Source organism: Lepidothrix coronata, unplaced genomic scaffold (assembly GCF_001604755.1).
Source record: "Lepidothrix coronata isolate B3197 unplaced genomic scaffold, Lepidothrix_coronata-1.0 Scaffold232, whole genome shotgun sequence".
Lineage (NCBI taxonomy): Eukaryota > Metazoa > Chordata > Aves > Passeriformes > Pipridae > Lepidothrix > Lepidothrix coronata.
In genome coordinates, this window is record NW_016690412.1 from 845,078 (window position 1) to 861,512 (window position 16,435).

The 16,435-nt window shown below is 38.9% G+C and overlaps 1 protein-coding gene across 1 annotated transcript; it reads right to left on the reverse strand.

Annotated features, from left to right (window-relative positions):
• LOC108506877 (cholesterol 7-alpha-monooxygenase) lies at positions 1 to 6,705 on the reverse strand. Its single transcript, XM_017834312.1, has 6 exons — positions 6,538 to 6,705; positions 5,214 to 5,454; positions 3,952 to 4,565; positions 2,494 to 2,624; positions 1,519 to 1,694; positions 1 to 966 (listed from the first exon to the last, which is right to left on the reverse strand). Exons 1-6 carry the CDS (start codon positions 6,615 to 6,617, stop codon positions 667 to 669), a joined length of 1,542 nt encoding a protein of 513 aa, XP_017689801.1. The 5' UTR covers positions 6,618 to 6,705; the 3' UTR covers positions 1 to 666.
• Between the last annotated feature and the right edge of the window lie 9,730 nt (positions 6,706 to 16,435).

Sequence of the window (16,435 nt, forward strand, 5' to 3'; positions counted from 1 at the left end):
TTTGGTTCAGCTGATATAATTTATTTTAATACAGTTACAAGTTTCTGAAAATAAGTATATTACAATGAATATAATACAAGTCTTGCAGTTTCACTTGAACGTGAACATTTTTGTAGGTTTTCTTCAAGTCTTTTTCTAGTTTTTCATAAAACCATAAAGGTACTTCCCCAGGAAACTCTTCTCTCCCCACTGTGAATCTGCCTCTATATAACAAAAACTTTATTTCACTTGTGGGGAGAACCACCATCCCCAACAATTTCAGTTATAAAAAGGAATGTTTTAATTTATTAGTTAATTAGTTAATTAGTTTAATCTTGACAATCATTTTGAATTAGCTGATGAAATTCTAAGTAACTGTGGGAAAGTATTTGCTGTCAGAAAAAAAGCTGCTGCTATACAAATGCAATTCAAAATCTTAACTTGCATTTCCAAACGATTGATAAAGAGGGAGACATTTTCATCAACACAGTGCATTAAACCCACTGCATGTTGGTACCATACTGGTAAACATTTTTCATTAGACTGGCAAATTAGCATCTTCATATAGATTTTCCCCCAAGACTTGAAAAGTTTCATTTGCATATATACATAAAATGTATATAAAGTATGTGTTATATAATATATTTATATACTACATAGTCTATATGCATAATACAAAATATATACTCATAAGCATTTCAGTCTATACCTGAAATCAATATCATTTGATGGCTGCAAAATACCCAGTCCTGCACGGGACTGATCCAGAGAAGGACATTTCACATTATTGTCCACAAGCTCTATCTCAAAATATGAAAGCATCAAAGTTAAAAATTGTTTAATTTCATGGACAGCAAATAACCTGCCAGGGCATTTTGCTATGCCTGTCCCAAAAGGCATGTAGTAATACTTCAGCTTGCGGCCGTTGCGGTAGAAGTCAGTCTTTTCTTCTCCATTCTCATTCAGAAAGCGATCATATTTGAATGTCTGTAATTAAACACACAAAAGAGTCACTTGATATTTGAATGCCCCCAAAGACCAGATAAAGCCATTGAGACATAAAATGAAGGCTGGGAAAGCAGAGCCTCTAGCAGTAAATATCATACAGCATGTACAGCTGCTTTGGAAAGGGTAGCCACTGAGAAGTTCTGTTACGCAGGACATGATCCCAGCTTCTTTGCTAATAACTCTCCTTTCCTGACCTCTAAAAATAAAGATCATAACCTGCATCCTTGTCTGTGCAGCAGAACTGGAAGAATTCTCATTCTCTGCCTTTGGGAAAATATTATCCTTAACCTTGTCCTTTTTCAAAGACCCCCATAAGGGTGATCTTCCTTCCCTGAGGAAGGCAGTAAGTAGAAGACTCTTTGGGCTGGCAGCACACTTTTTGGTTACACTAAAAGACATTTTGCAGAGTGCTTGCACTGACTTTATTCTTTTTCTTGCCTAGATCTCCAGGTGTAAGAACAGACTGTCTTTATAAAGACCTGTTAGCTTCTGCCAGAGCTCCGTGTTTAGGGCACTTTGAAAAATACTTACCAAGGGATCAGCGTAGATTTCTGGATCAAAATGCAGCAGTTGAGGATAAAGAGCTACAACATCATCTTTGCGAATATTGTAAAAATCGTTCTCTAAGTGCAAAGTGAAATCCTCCTTGGCAACTCGGAAAGTCATGGATGCACTCGATAGCCTCATTGCCTCCTTGATGATGCTGTCTGTTGGGAGAGCAAAACGAACGATTACCATGGAAATAGTATGTTTACATTCTTGGGGACAGTCATGTATATTGAAATATTTCAGACCTATTATCAAACCCTGAATTTAATAGAAGAAATATTTTATTTATAACTTTTTAAATGCCTAAGCAAGTATCTTTCTCATTTCTTTTTAGCATTTCTATCCGTTTTGCAGATAACACTGAGAACCTAATGCACTTTCCCCCAGAAAAATGCTTATAGTTGATGCAACAGAATGTTTGAAAGTGAGACACTGTCATTCTGAGACAAAGAATGAACAAGTGAAAAACGGAAAGATAACAAGAAAAAGAACCAGTGCAGTGAGCAGGATATTCTAAAACTTTAAGAGGTGCTGCATAGAAACCTGTGCTCAGAAAAGAAGTAATTTGGGTGATTTTTTTGTTTCAATATATGCTGACTTTTTTTTTTTAAAGCAAAAGTAGTGAAAATATAAACATTTTTTTATTTGAGCTAAAGACATAACCAAACAAAATATTGTTTGGAATTATCCACAGATCTCCAATACTATGTTAGGTAGCTGTGTAAGAGTATTGGGACATGACATTACCCATGAAAAAATGCTATTCATGTGCATTTTCATACTCTCAGTACCACCTGGAACATTTGGAATCCTGATTGTGTTGGCTACCGCTAAGGAACATACAGTTTCTTGTACTGTTTCCTTTCTAATTCCATAGCATGCACTTATATGGTAATAAATTGAAGACCATGGAAATTGTAGTGTGATTTCTGGTACTCCTGCATAAAATAACCATACCTAGTATTGGCATATTATCCAGCTGTTTTCGGTTCAAGGAAATACGTTTGCCATCTAAGCTGATATTCTCTTCGGCACTCTCCAAAATACTTTGCACTTCTTTGGTAGCAGCTCTCATTGCTTCTGGACTCCTAAGATCAAGAAAGCAAAGGTATAACATAATTTACACTTCAGAATGCTTTAAAAAGGTGTTTTGCCATTAAATTTCTTCCTGACTAAAAATTAGTTTGTTAGCTGAGAAGTACAACCTTCTAAAATGAAAATGTTGCAGCAAAATGCTGCAGTTCCCCTTTATCATGTCTTGGCAAAGGTATGATAGCTCAAAAAAAAAAAAAAGAACCCCAAATATTTGATTTTTTTCTCCAATGGCAAGATGGAAAGTGGGACAGAACTGATGTGTGTAACTTGGGTAATAAACAGTAATGTCACTAAAAATCAATGCCAAGAATAAGAAATAAACCAGCCAGTTGTAGATTAGGAAATAGCCCTGCTGCAGTTAGAAAGTTTAGGAACAGGATTATAGATCAGTTTTATAACATCATTTATGTTTTCTGGTGTGGCAATATTCTGTCTAGCTGAAAAGAGTCTTCCCAATACTAAAAGCCCACATAGTATCTTTCACTTTCTAGACTTTCTTACAGATACAGAATATATAAGCTATGGTAAAATACATGTAGACAATAAAACAGGATGCAATAGTGTCTTGATGAAGGCACAATCAGGGTGTTAAAAGACTCCAAGTCCAGAAAACCTAAAGCAAACGCATTCTGGGAGTGAAAAGCAGTAAAGAATCTCACAGATTAGCATTGGCGGGTAGATATGAGGGTGCTAAATAAATGTGTCAGCAATTTAGACATATACTTCAGAGTTAGTCCTGCTGAAGTAGATTATACTCTACAGAGGCCCGCTCTAAAATGCATATTTAATAGTATTATCTGAACTGTGCACTTGTCTCATGAGTAACAAGCTCGGCAGCTGCAGTCTACACTGCAACCTCAGTAGGATCTATTGATGCATAAACTGTTTTCTATTAAGTACCTGCGAAAACAATAATGAAGTTAAAGCTCATTTTGCTTGCTCAAGTGAGATGGCCTAAAAATGTCCAGTTATATTGGGAGCCTTTAATGCAATTAATGCTCTGACTGCAACTAGTACTTTTGATGTCATATCATATAGATTTACTCCAAAGCTTTCTTGGCAAAGTGTAGCATTGCCCCGGAGTGTTGTTTTTTTCAAAAAAAAAAAACTCTACAGGGTTGCTCTGTGCTATCACTACTTGGCCTCAGATGAGTGAAGATGGTTTCTGTGGAAGTCCAAAACAACATACCATGTCTGTTGCAAACAGTAAGTTTTTTAACACTGATGGAGTATCAAAGCCATGGAATTGGCCTGTATTAATGGTTTCTGAAAGACAACAAACATTTTTATTCTCTGAGAACAAGAAACATTGGGACTTACTTAAGAAGAAAGAATAAGGTCCAAAATGTGGCAGGAATGGTGTTGGCTTGAGAGGCCCAGAGCACTGCCACATGGGTCTTTGCTTTTTCCATGTCATCGAAGGTTGACAGAGTGTCGTTCAGGAACATGCGGAGGGTGACAAGCTCAGAGAGGTTGTCCCTTTTCAGGAGGTTCTTGTGGAGGAGTGCCTCTCCCAGCTTCTCTCGTGCGCTGTGGGCACTCTTGAAGAGGTGGATGGGCAGCCCTGCCACAAGGGCTGGAAAAATCTTATCGAATTCCTTGAAGTTTTCAAGGGCATTTAGGATATGAGCTCTCTCAGTTTCCTGCTTTGATGATAGGTTTTTGTCATTATTTGAATTAAATTCTTTACCAAAAAGGGTTAAAAAGCCAGACTCAAACATGACCTGGCAACAGAATGTATAAAGTCCTTCTGTCACCCAGGTATTAGACTGAAGTTTAGGTGTTCTTGACTGCAGCATGACATACTGTAGGTTTTCCATCATTGCTTCAATGAGGGCATCTAGGGCATTGCCTTGGAGGGTTCTAATGAAAGTCTGATGAAAATTTTCAGTGGTGTTTCCCTCTGCTGGGTCAATGCTACCATGCCCAAAAGCCTGTCACAAAATAAATTGTATGCATGATAAGTAAGGCCTGTCATAACCTTGATGATAAAGTCTAACAGAAATGAAAGACAAAGTATAACTTCACAGCTTAATAGAAGGAAGCACACATAATAAGGGCTATTAATACTAGAACTGATACTTTCTCAGTGATCCACAGCAGTGAAGTAGCCAATGAAAATAGATTCAAATAGATGCTTACAAATAAATGGCCTGGTTACCTACACCCTCATTCAACTGCCATTGACATCAACAGGAGCCTTTTTGCTTACTTCCATAACAGTTCGACTGAGCTCCTATTGTGATACATAATTTTTTAAGGCATTTAGACCAAATCTTCCAAAGTAGCGAGAATCTTCTGAAGGTTTCAGATTCAGCAAGACACATTGTCATTTTGCAGATGGTGCTAATTGTGTTTCTGCTTTAACAATTTGGGATATTAGGTTGCTAAATAATGTACAGTCGTAGACAATGCAAATCACTGCAAACTGCCTTTCCACTAAGGAAAGGGAAAAAAGACCACAATGTTTTAAACCAGTAAAAGTGCAGAAATGTGAAACAAATTCTATTTCAAATGCTTATAAGAATTAACTGGGTATGTCAGCAGATACTTTGCATGTTAGATATTAAAAACAGCAGTACCTTGGCAGAAGTAGCAAAATGGAACTTCTTCCAGTCCAAATGTTTTCCCTGGCGCATCAATGCACAGTATGAAAAAGGGTCAGTGAGGAAATGAATGTATTTCCCCGCTACATGACAAGTGAAGATGTGGCCATGCTTCTTCTGCTTTTCTTTGAGGAATTCAAGGGGGTTGGCACCAAACTGCAAGGCACAGCCCAGGTATGGAAGGAACCCATTTTCAAGTGGTGGCTCACCTTGTCGCCTACAAAACACAAACAAAAGCTGTATTTATAAGTATGTATAAAGATCACTTCTCTAGGACTACCAGGTAAGTCAAATATTGATGCTAGGCTTTTTGTAATGTAAAAAAATGAAAAAAAAAAAATCCCAAACAAATAGTATATTAACAAATATTTTTCTCTCCTTTAAGGGCTAAACCCATTGTGGGGTTTATTCTATGTAAGAAAGAACAACTTTAACAGCCTGTACCATTCATAAACATAATAAAACACAGTTTGATTATATAATCTTTCTTTTCCCTATATCAGAAGCATATTTTTCACCTGTTTAAATGCAAAATTGTTGCCATACAGAGTTATGCAATTGTGACATTAATAAATAATCCATCACACTAATATCATCTGATACATTTTTGGGCAATGGTATCCCTGATTTCATTTGAATACTAAGTGGAATAACTTTTTAGTGCAGAAAGGTTGTTATTATTGGCATAATCCATTAATGGACCAGACCTTGCTGAAAACAGTGGGAACTTTGCTATGATCTTCAGTAAGCATAAAAGTGTCATCAAGCACATTCTTTAACTTAAGCATATGCTTAAAGTAAAGCATATGCTTAAATGATTTTATTTTCTGAGTCAGAAAACTTCCTTCCTGTATACGGATGTCATGGCTGCTAAAATAACTTTCATATAGTTCTTTAGCTTTTCCAGTAAATTATTAATGGTTATTATAGGAATATATAATATAAATATATAATTAGATATAAGTAAGTATTAGCTGTGATTACAATACAGGTAAAACTATCGTCCTGAACTTTAGGAAATAAGAGCATACATATTCATATTTTAAATACCTCATTTATGCATAGATTAGTATCTAAAGCTACCTCTATGCATTACTACACTATTATTAAAAAGTTCATATACAAAAATTCTATTGTACCATAAATCTATGAAAAGACCAAACTACAGCATTGCCTATGTTATCCTGCATCTGTCCATCTGACAGTCTTAAGACTACAGTTCTTTTAGTTAGGTACACGGTACATTTGACACAAATAAAGGATAGGTACACTGAGATGCATGTACAGACAGATTCCTTACCTTCTTCTTCTTCCTAGAAGAAAACAAAAGGCACAACAAAGTATTATTGCTGTTCCCCAGATCCAAGATGCTAGGAACATTTCTGATAATGCCCAAAAAACTTCCAAGGGGAGAACTGGTAACCACCAGTATGGCAGGAGAGGTGACTGAGAATGACAAACAAGACAGGTCACAATTTATATACAGTGGGTGCACCACTGAACCTGATAGCACTAAATCAACCTAGAAGCTATTGATTAACCATTTCTGGAGAGAGCTTGTTCTGTCTCTGTTCTGGCACCTTTCTGCAGAGATCTTCGCTGGATTGATGCAGACAGTTGCAGACCTGGCCTTGAGCTGGTCACATATCAGTAGCGGTTCCAAAGTAACCACACAGCTGTAATAGTTGATAATGTGAAGGTCAGTCAGGTGTATTTTGATTAATCCTGCAGATTTACCAATTGCAGTTTATGGTTCAAGTTTAGCAATATATGAAATGGCTACTGACCACTGTCCAGAAGATTCAGACTCGGCTAACTGGTGACTGCAGTTTGTGCTGTCCTTCACTGCCAGCCTGTTCCCCCTCCCTTCTCCTTCTTGTGGACTGGCCTGGCTCTGGTGTGCCACTGCAAGAGGGAACAGCAGGGTTCAGCTGTTGGGTAAAGTGATGGCTGCGGAGGTGGACTCACTTCCTCTAATAACATTTATCTGTAAGAAAGAAAAAAAATGGGCTTTCACAAAATCACGGAATGAATCACAGAATCATAGAATGGTTTGGCTTGGAAGGGACCATAAAGATCGTCTTGTTCCAACTCCCTGCTCTTGACAGGGACACTTTCCACTCGGCCAGGTTGCTCAAAGTCCCATCCAACCTGGCCTTGAACATTTTCAAGGATGCTTTCTGTAATGTAGCACAAGAGAGAAAAAAGCAGGATTCAACAACCACACTAGTTTGGGGGTTTTTTCATTGTCCTTGGATCACCTTTTATTTTCCCATTAAACCTGTTCCCCTTTCTGTTGTTGACTCGAGAGAGTTCAAGCTTTGGCTTGCTCCTAGCACCTGGCATCAAGCCATCAAGGAGGCAGTTCAGGTGTAGCAATGTTTCATTAGTCATCCAGCATCTACTATGTTTCTAAGAGAAAACCAAAGGGTTTTTCAGGCTCACTTTTGTACCACTTTTTGTTGGTGTCCCTACAGCTGTGTGATAAAACAGTGAAGATTTGGACTTTTTGCTGTTGCAATTGAACACTACACTGGAGGCACTGACATGCAAATCTGGCAGACGGGAATATTGTCCTGGCTTCAAACCAAGGCAGGCATGGGGTAATTGTGCATATGCCATCACATTTGAGGCAATTTTAAAGTTGCTATACTGAAGAAATAATCCCTTTTTGCAGCACTGAGGTTTGCCCTCACTTAATCTAAAAGATGTAAAACTCCTTTTGAGCTGTGTAAGCTCAAGATCCAGTCCTACCACATTTTCCTTTAAGCACGGGTGTTTCTTTTATTTTCCTATGAAAAATTCTTTTTCATCAGCTGAATTTAGTTTGTTATTACATAATTGCTTTATAAAAACCTTGCTTTCCCATTCTTTGCTTGTTTCTGTTATGGAAAATTTCAGTTCTGGGTGTCATCTTTGAATTTATCCTATGACTTCCTCATCCCAAACAAGCATAATAATTTTATCCTATTTGTGTCTAATTCTTTTTGCATGTGTAGATCTTGGCCCTTTTTATGTACAAACAACACTGAACAAGAAAGTCAGAAGCTACTGTTCAACGTACAGGAATAACATTTAACCAGCAACACTTGCCTGTGGCTCCTCACACTATCCTGTGCTATGTTTGGTAGAGCTGTCAGGCACACTTGCCTTTTCCCTCCATGCTTTAGGTTGTTGCACTGCAATGTGATGGTAACATAATTTATAAACGGCATCCTGTTGCCAGCAAACAGCAGCAGTAACTTCTCTAAGGTGCCCGCCTTCTTTCACTTTCTGCTTTGTACATATATAATAGTACTGGAAGTATAACCAGTAGGCAGAGCACAGGAGCTGCTTGGCAGCCTACCTGAAATAATTGCTTTTTCTCTCAGGGAAGTCTTAAATAGGCCAATCTACAACCCGAAGCCAGCCAGTACTATAGTTGGCTGCAGCCTGTGATATGTGTTCTTGTGATAAAGTCAAGCAGGAGTGTTGTCTGACATAGATACTTTCTCAATATGAATCTCCTTTCATTTATACTAGTGGGCATTAGACCTTCCTGATTTTTCAGCAGTGCCAGTAGAGTGCCCTGATGTTCTGGGTGTGGTATTTTGGTGTTCTTCAACTTCAGACAGACATACAACATCTGGATGGACACTGGGTCCCATTTCCCACTGCCAAAACTCAGACAGTTGTCACCAATCTGCACAGCAGGGCTTGAAGGCACTATGTGGTCCCACTGATTGACAAACACTACATTTTCCGCAGCACATTGTATGTTATGTGTGAGCTTGGCTCTCTTGCCACTACCCAAGAGGGTGACTCACAGGAGTTATGGATACAGTCAGAAAAAACATACTGAACTTGTTTTGCCTTGGCTTCATGAAGAAGGCTCCTGGTATAAATGGTAAGATGAATTTTAATACAAAGAACTGGCATGACTTGGGCTCAACTCAGGCCAATGACACTGTCGCGGTTTGAGGAATAAAGTACTACAAATCTAAGCCTTTGTTACTGCAGGTTTGAATATGGGTGTTTAACCCTCAAGAACTCAGCAATGCATTAAGATGGTAGTTTGAAAATGCAGAACCTTTTAACAACTGTAATTAGACCTTTCAGATAAGCCTTTGTGTACACTGAGCTAATAACTGTCCAAAAAGAGCAGCTCAACAGCACATGGATGCAGGCAAAAGAGTGTGCTGACTGTTTTCTCAGTATGGTGCACTTAGCACCTGCTTCTACCCCAGACTGGCTGCCCACACTGGCTGCAAAGTCAGCAGCTACAGAGCTCTGCTTGTGTCTTCAGGGTCATGAATTTTGTCAAGATTGATGCACAATTACACCACACCACTCTCCCTCAAAGGACACCAAGACACTTTTCATCCAGATACAACCACTGGCTGTGGGCAGAGGCTGCCAGGAGCACTCTTATCTATCCCCTCTGCTCCAGATGGTCCCAATGGAGCCAATAGTATTCCCATAAAACAAACAGGCCCAGCTCATTTTTATGGTGATTCCTGAAGCCTTCAATCCTGCTTCATCTTGCTGCTCCAAAACAACTCGCTAACCATCCAGACCCCAGCTTTATGCCATATATTTTAGCTATATGGCTTTCATTAGTCATGACACACAAGGTATTTAAATTAATAGAAAACAATAGATAGGGCAAGCTGAGGTGAATAATTTTTTTCCAGGGCTACTAATGGCTTCATAACTCAGGAGCACTGGTGCGTAGAAGGGTGTGATGGAGTTAAGAGAGGCTGTTGATTACATTTGGCAGTAAATAGCAGATTTCCACACAGCTAGTTATAAAACTTGTTTATTCACTGGAAGTAAATAGGAGGTACATGCTCTAAAGATTGACTTTTTTTCTCTTGCATGTGTTTCAAGAACTGGGTTAATTTCTTTCATTGGCAGACAAAAAAACACTGAAACCACAGAAAATCCCATTTTGCTTAGCAGAGGGAAGTCAGCCCTCCAGTTCACAGAAGAGGATCAGGCTGACATGTTACAGCCAGGAGATGCAATTGCAGCTGTGAAACATTTCTGCAGCTGTGAAACGTGTAAAAGAGATCTCAGAAAGGTGCAGGAATATGAAAGCAAATCCTAAACAAGAAGTTGCACAGTGTAGCCACTCGTAGCTCAGAACTTTTTACAGCCAGAAAATAACCAATAAAAATTATATGTCACCACCTACTGGTAAACCCCCTTGTGCGGCACTTGTGTGTTTTGTTCTATGGCAGTCATTGAACTCTGAGAGTCAATATTTATTTCTTGTTTCTATGCAACAAAAATGGCCTTTATTCTATGTGCCTGTGTATTTTTCTTTATATTTATGTACAAGAATTGCTTTTATGAAGATATGGAGTTATGCTGGCTAAGACCACTGAAGTTCCGAGGGCCCAGTTTTCTGGGGTCACTGCAAATGTTGCATTCAACAGAGTTACGGCTTTACTCTTCTACAGAAATATCTGGTTTTAGAGAGGAATGATGGCTGCCACTACACAGGATTCTGTACTGCTGGGACAGCCCACAAATTGAAGGTCCTTGTACAGCATCAGTGTTGACTTGACACAGCCACCATATATCTACAAACTGGAAAGCATCAGTGGTGCTCCAGGAATAGTGGAGAGAATGCCAGCTGCTGTGTCCAGTAGCGTCAAAAGACCTGACCCCCAACCACAGCACCAGCCTGCATTCATAAACCAGCTGCTGTTACCAAGTGCTCATGCCAGAAATGTTGTATCTTTCCCAGAAATACTGGAATTCCAAAAGTAATCCTACAGATACCTAGCTGGCTTCACCTTTTCCCTGGTTTTCCTGGGTCAATGGAATAGGTGGAAGCTTGTATACCTAAATAATAACAGGGTATCTAAAAGAATATGAGTAAAATTTTAGACTGTAGAGAATAATGTCAATTGGTTTGATTATTTAATTACCTACACAATCTAAAATAAATTCATGCTACTCTTGTATCACTCTACAGCTCTGTTTTAGTAAATGTCATGGTTGTTGAAAGGGTAGATTTTGCTGAAGTTATACTCTGCTGTCTGCAGAATTTGTGAGTCATCTGGCTCCAGGAAAATAGTGTGCTCATATTCCTTTCTTTAAAAAGCATGATGATGATGATTAATATTATCATTTTATTTATTTATTTATCTGTAGACTGTAGAGATACAACTCTTTTGTGAATCTGATATAATTGTGACATATTTGACCCTGTCATTTTTTTCATGATGAAGCATTCTGAATATACAGTGTCTTGTATTTACATTAGGATAATCAACACTGATGGGCTATAAAGTTGGACAACCTTGAGAACTGGGTTTATTTGCATCCTGTTTCAGGACAATTGCCCCGTAGCATTTAAATAATAGTATGGACAGATGTTTCCTCTAATGACCAAGTTAATATTTCTCTATTTATCTCAGAGTATCCTCTGAATGTACTTATATATCAAATATATAAGTACATTTACTTGGCTTGCTTACAGCATATCAGTTCATTTTCTGTCTAGGATTTTCTTTGTTCTTTAGGAATGTCAATTTAAAATTTTGTTTCCATCAAACCTGGAATTTATAATGCCACTATCTTCCCTTTAATATCAGGCATCAGAAACTAAATCTTGACAACAAATACCATCCTTTTTTTGAATGAGAGCATTTTAATGATATGTTGCATTCTGGTATGACAGGTTTCCTTAAAATTGTAGAAAAGGGAATTATTAAACTTATGGTTGCTGTTAACAATTAAGAATATTAAGATTTATGAAAGTTTTTTCCAAGTATCACAGAAAAGAAACTGCAAAGAGAGCAATTATGAAAGTGGAGACAAAAGAGAACTGAGATGGGAACCCAAGCAAGGAAAGTAAACGACTGTAAAATAAATCATGAGGAGTTATTAACCCTCACCCAGTGCAGTAAACTGCATCTTCTGAAAGCAAATTTTTCTTTCCTTTTTACAACTCCAGAGTTGGATCATATCATCTGATAACAAAACAGAAGCTTCCATACTATTTTATTACACCTAGATGCCTAATTGTAGGTGCTCAAAACACTGAACAGGGAGAAATCAGATCTCAGACTTGATTACAGAAATGTTACAGCTCACTTCTATTAAACAATTATTTGGAAAAAGGTAGTTAGGTAATAAGATGGTAGAAGATTACTGCAGTATAATTGTCTGGGCGAACATGATAAACAGTTCTTGGCTGCTCCAGCAGATGGAGCAGGGAATGTAACAGCACCCTCTGCCCCGCTTTTCTTGCCTTTGCTTTTCTTCTGCTGATGCTTTTTCTTTTTTCTTCCTTTCCATCTTCTTTTTTTTGTCACTTTTGTGACAAAAAAAAAATAAATAAAATTTGCTATCAGCCTTCCAATACGTAAATGGGGCTTACAGGAATACTGGAGAGGAACAAAGGAGAATGGCCTTACTCTGGAGAAGGATAGGTTTGGATTAGATACGAGGAAAAAATTCTTTACTGTGAGGGTGGTGAGACACTGGAACAGGTTGCCCAGAGAGGTTGTGGACTCCCCATCCCTGGAGGTGTTCAAGATCAGGCTGGATGGAGCTTTGAACCTAGTGGAAAGTATCTGTGCCCATGGTAGGAGGGATGGAATTAGATGATCTTCAAGGTCCTTTCCAGCCCAAACCATTTAATGATCATATGATTCATCTGCCTGAGTTGGGCACCCATTAGGTGTAGCAATTAATTTATGTCCCCTCCTTCATCATCCTCACAATTCACTTTATGTCTCCACTGAGAATCTAAGGAGAATTCAGGTGTTGGAAGGCCCCTATACATACAAGTCTAAGTCAGCAGTAGCAAATGGCATGAGACAATAGGAGTGGATATGTAAAATTGAATGGTGCTGAAGACTTGATGTCCACTCTTTTTTTTTTTTTTCTTGTCTTCACACTATCTCTCTGGCCCAATGGACTGAATGTCACCAGGAGAACAGATTAGATGTCCTCCTGTATACATTTATCTAAAATCAAAAAAGGCACTTTGTGAAGTCCTAGTCTGCCTCACCAAATGCAAACCAAAGCATTGTAAGAGGGGACATTTGGAAGGTTTGCTTTGCCATTCTGATCGAAACTAAAATTCTAAAATATGTAAGCCCAAGTTTATTTCTGAAAACATACAGAAGACCTTTCCTCTGTCTACATATACATCCAAGTAAGATACATTGTATGTGTCTTTCTGGACATCTGAATTTCATGATTGTCACAGAAAAAAATATAATGCTGGCCAAGCAAGTCAAAACCAAAGGCTCCAAATCAGCAGAGGCTCAACCACCACCAAGAAAGCACCAAATGCTTTCACAGATACCTTGGCTGTTGGTTTAGCAGGCATCTTAAATGGAGACCAAAGGACAGTATAAAAGAAGGGTTGTTTTGCTGTTCTCCTATCCAAGCCACCCATCTAGATGAAATAAATCCAGTTTTAGCTTCAACAGACTGGAAGATAGCTGCAAGGCTTTGGCAATGTAATAGGAGAATGTATAGTCTTGGATGGTCAGTTAGTAACTAGGCAGGCAAGTCAGAAAATATTAAAAATAGCCAGTGACACCAGTACCTATTCTGTGAAAAGGATGGCACCTTCAGAGTCACTCTGTTGTTTACAGCTATTTCCATCTTCTCTGTGCAAGTGCTGTTGTCCTTCTAGTCCTGCAGCCTGTGCAGCTTTAGCAAAACTCACATCAGGTTGCTGGGGGGTTTGGCTATGTGTTCCTTTTGCTACTGAAGTGATCACCCTGTGCAGTGGCATCCTCCATCACTCCAGTATGAAAGGAAACAAAAAGGTCCATCACCTTACTGGCAGGATGCCATTCTGGCTGTGAACCACCTTGGCACCTGTAGTCACAGTAGGGACTCTTTCTTCCAGCTATGGCCACTGCAGATCTAAGGGGAGGCAGAAGCCAACAGGTAACCAGCAGTTGGAAACCACCAGTGACTTCCCTTGGTGATTTCAGTGTCTGTTGTGGCCACTTGGGGACTGGAGAAGTCTCCAGATCCTTAGGGGAAATGGAGAAGTTGGATTAACAATGGAGCTAGCTGGAAAGGATCTGTAGCCTGAAAATGAATACTGGGGGTTATCACTACTGCTTTCCTCATAGAGTTTTTCTGTGGTTTCAGAATCCTTTCCCTCTTCTCTTAGATCTATACATGAACACAGGGATCATTCTCCAAGAGCACCCCTGGTGGATTGCTGCTAGCCTATTGTCTAGGTATGGGAAATTTTGCCAAGAACAGTTATATATAAATATGTCTTTTAATGTAGATCTGAGGTTCACTGGACTGTGCAAAATGCAAAGAATCAGATGAAGTGTGGGGCACACATCTATGCGACTGAGCTACATTTTACTCTTCCAAGGGAAAGTACACATCCTTCTACTCCTAGATTTACTGAAATATTATTTTTTCCTATCTCTATGTTTTACTTTGTATAATACAATATTTATTGGATGATAGAAGTGAAGAATTGAAGAGTGAGTACCTTTCTATATTGCAGCAGAAGTCCGCCAGTCATCGCTTCAATTCTTTTCTGCAATACATTCCTCTTCATGATCATATTTCTATGCAGCCAAAGCATTTTTCTTTTTTTTTTTTCTTTTTTGGCAAAAGGGAATGGTGGCAGTGAATAAAGTCTTCATTATGCAGAAGAAAGGAAAAATAAGGCATAGTAGTGTAACAAACATAATATGAAACCAACTTCAAAGTGTGAGGCTGCTCAACTGTCCAGATTAGATTAAAAAGAGATGAATATGGGACTACATAAACAAGCTGTCCAAAGCACAACCTACTGCCTTTAAATGTGAATCAGCCTTCTGGCCTGAGATAATTGAATTGCCACTCAATGTAGATAGCTAATTTGAAACAATATCTCTCTGTGCAGATGTTTAACAAGTAATATTGATTCTCCATTACCAGAATTGCTGTAATATTGCATTTTACCCATTTCCTTTTATATGTTTTTGTATTATTTTTTAACCTAAATAGGCATAGATCAGAGATATACCTCTTATAGCTTTGCTTTGCAGTTGAAAAGACAAACTACAAGTAGAAAGACAAAAATGAAAACAGAAATGTCCAAAAAAACCATGGTAATGTAGGAAGAAAAAACTGATGAATGAGGGATGACAAGTAGACGTTTCAGAGTACAGGAGGTGAGAAAGATTAAGACAAAACAAAAGGTAAAAGACAGAAGCATTTAGACAGCTGGAACGTTTACGAATGGGGACAAATTATTGCTTTTCTTAACAAACAGACAAACATTGGTGCTCCAGTAGCTATATGGCTCAAGACTGATCTCAGAAGTGAAACAGGTTTGGTGTGGTCAGAAATGCAGTGGCAGACTTCCAAAAACCACTCCTGATCTACGACAAACCACTCCTGATTTGCCTTGCTGAGTCAGTGTGGAGACAGCTCCCCAGAAAAGTAAGGGCACTCTGCCAACACCAACACATGCCTTTGGATGAGTCGCCTTCTGATCACCCACAGCAATTCAAGTTCTCATGACAGTCTGCCCCAAAGTTTTTGGCTTGGTCTAAAGACTTACAGTAGTCACAGACATAAAAAGGAAATTCTAATTATAACTGTTCAGCAGTGGTAATTCGTGACTGAGGAATGATCTGGCATGGAGGGCAAGGAGGGGTTAAATTGGCTGGAAGCAGGAATGCCAGAGACAGAACAGACTCCTTCCAAGGGAGTGAAGTTTCCCTTGGTGAGTAGGTAAGAAATAGTCTCAGCTTTGTCTTGCAGCCATCCTGGGGGACCCAAGCTCAGGGACTAGCTCTGGGCAGCAGAGCTGGTTGAGAGGTGGACCCACAGCCATGCTGAGGTGCCCCATGCAAATACTCTTGGAATGGTGCTGGTGCAAGTATATAAGGAATCTGCTTGTGACACATCTTTGATGATTCCATGTAGAACTGCATATTGAGGTGGGACTCTGCCCAATGCATTAAATTAATTAACTTGTTATTTATATTTAATCACAAAGGTGTGTTTAATTCACTTCTAGGGTACCATAAAAATTCTCCAACAGATGCCACTAGTGAGCCTTGGTGAAGCAGTTGACGTTGCTGTTGGCCTTAGCTCTCCTTCTCCTCTTCTGCCAGAGGTTACAGCCCCAGTAGTCAGAGCAAGAAAAGTGCCCACCTCTGTCACACCACCTCATCACAAAGGCTGGTGTCTGCTCAAATGTATCCTTGTGGCAT

What these genes read in the sequence shown, in the direction of transcription:
- LOC108506877 (XM_017834312.1), bottom strand. Translation starts at nt 6,617, where the DNA reads ATGTTCCTAGCATCTTGGATCTGGGGAACAGCAATAATACTTTGTTGT. An exon ending in ATTTTGCTACTTCTGCCAAG is followed by an intron (nt 4,566 to 5,213) that starts GTACTGCTGTTT and finishes ATTTTGTGACAG; the next exon opens with GCTTTTGGGCATGGTAGCAT. An exon ending in AAATCTACGCTGATCCCTTG is followed by an intron (nt 967 to 1,518) that starts GTAAGTATTTTT and finishes GTTTAATTACAG; the next exon opens with ACATTCAAATATGATCGCTT.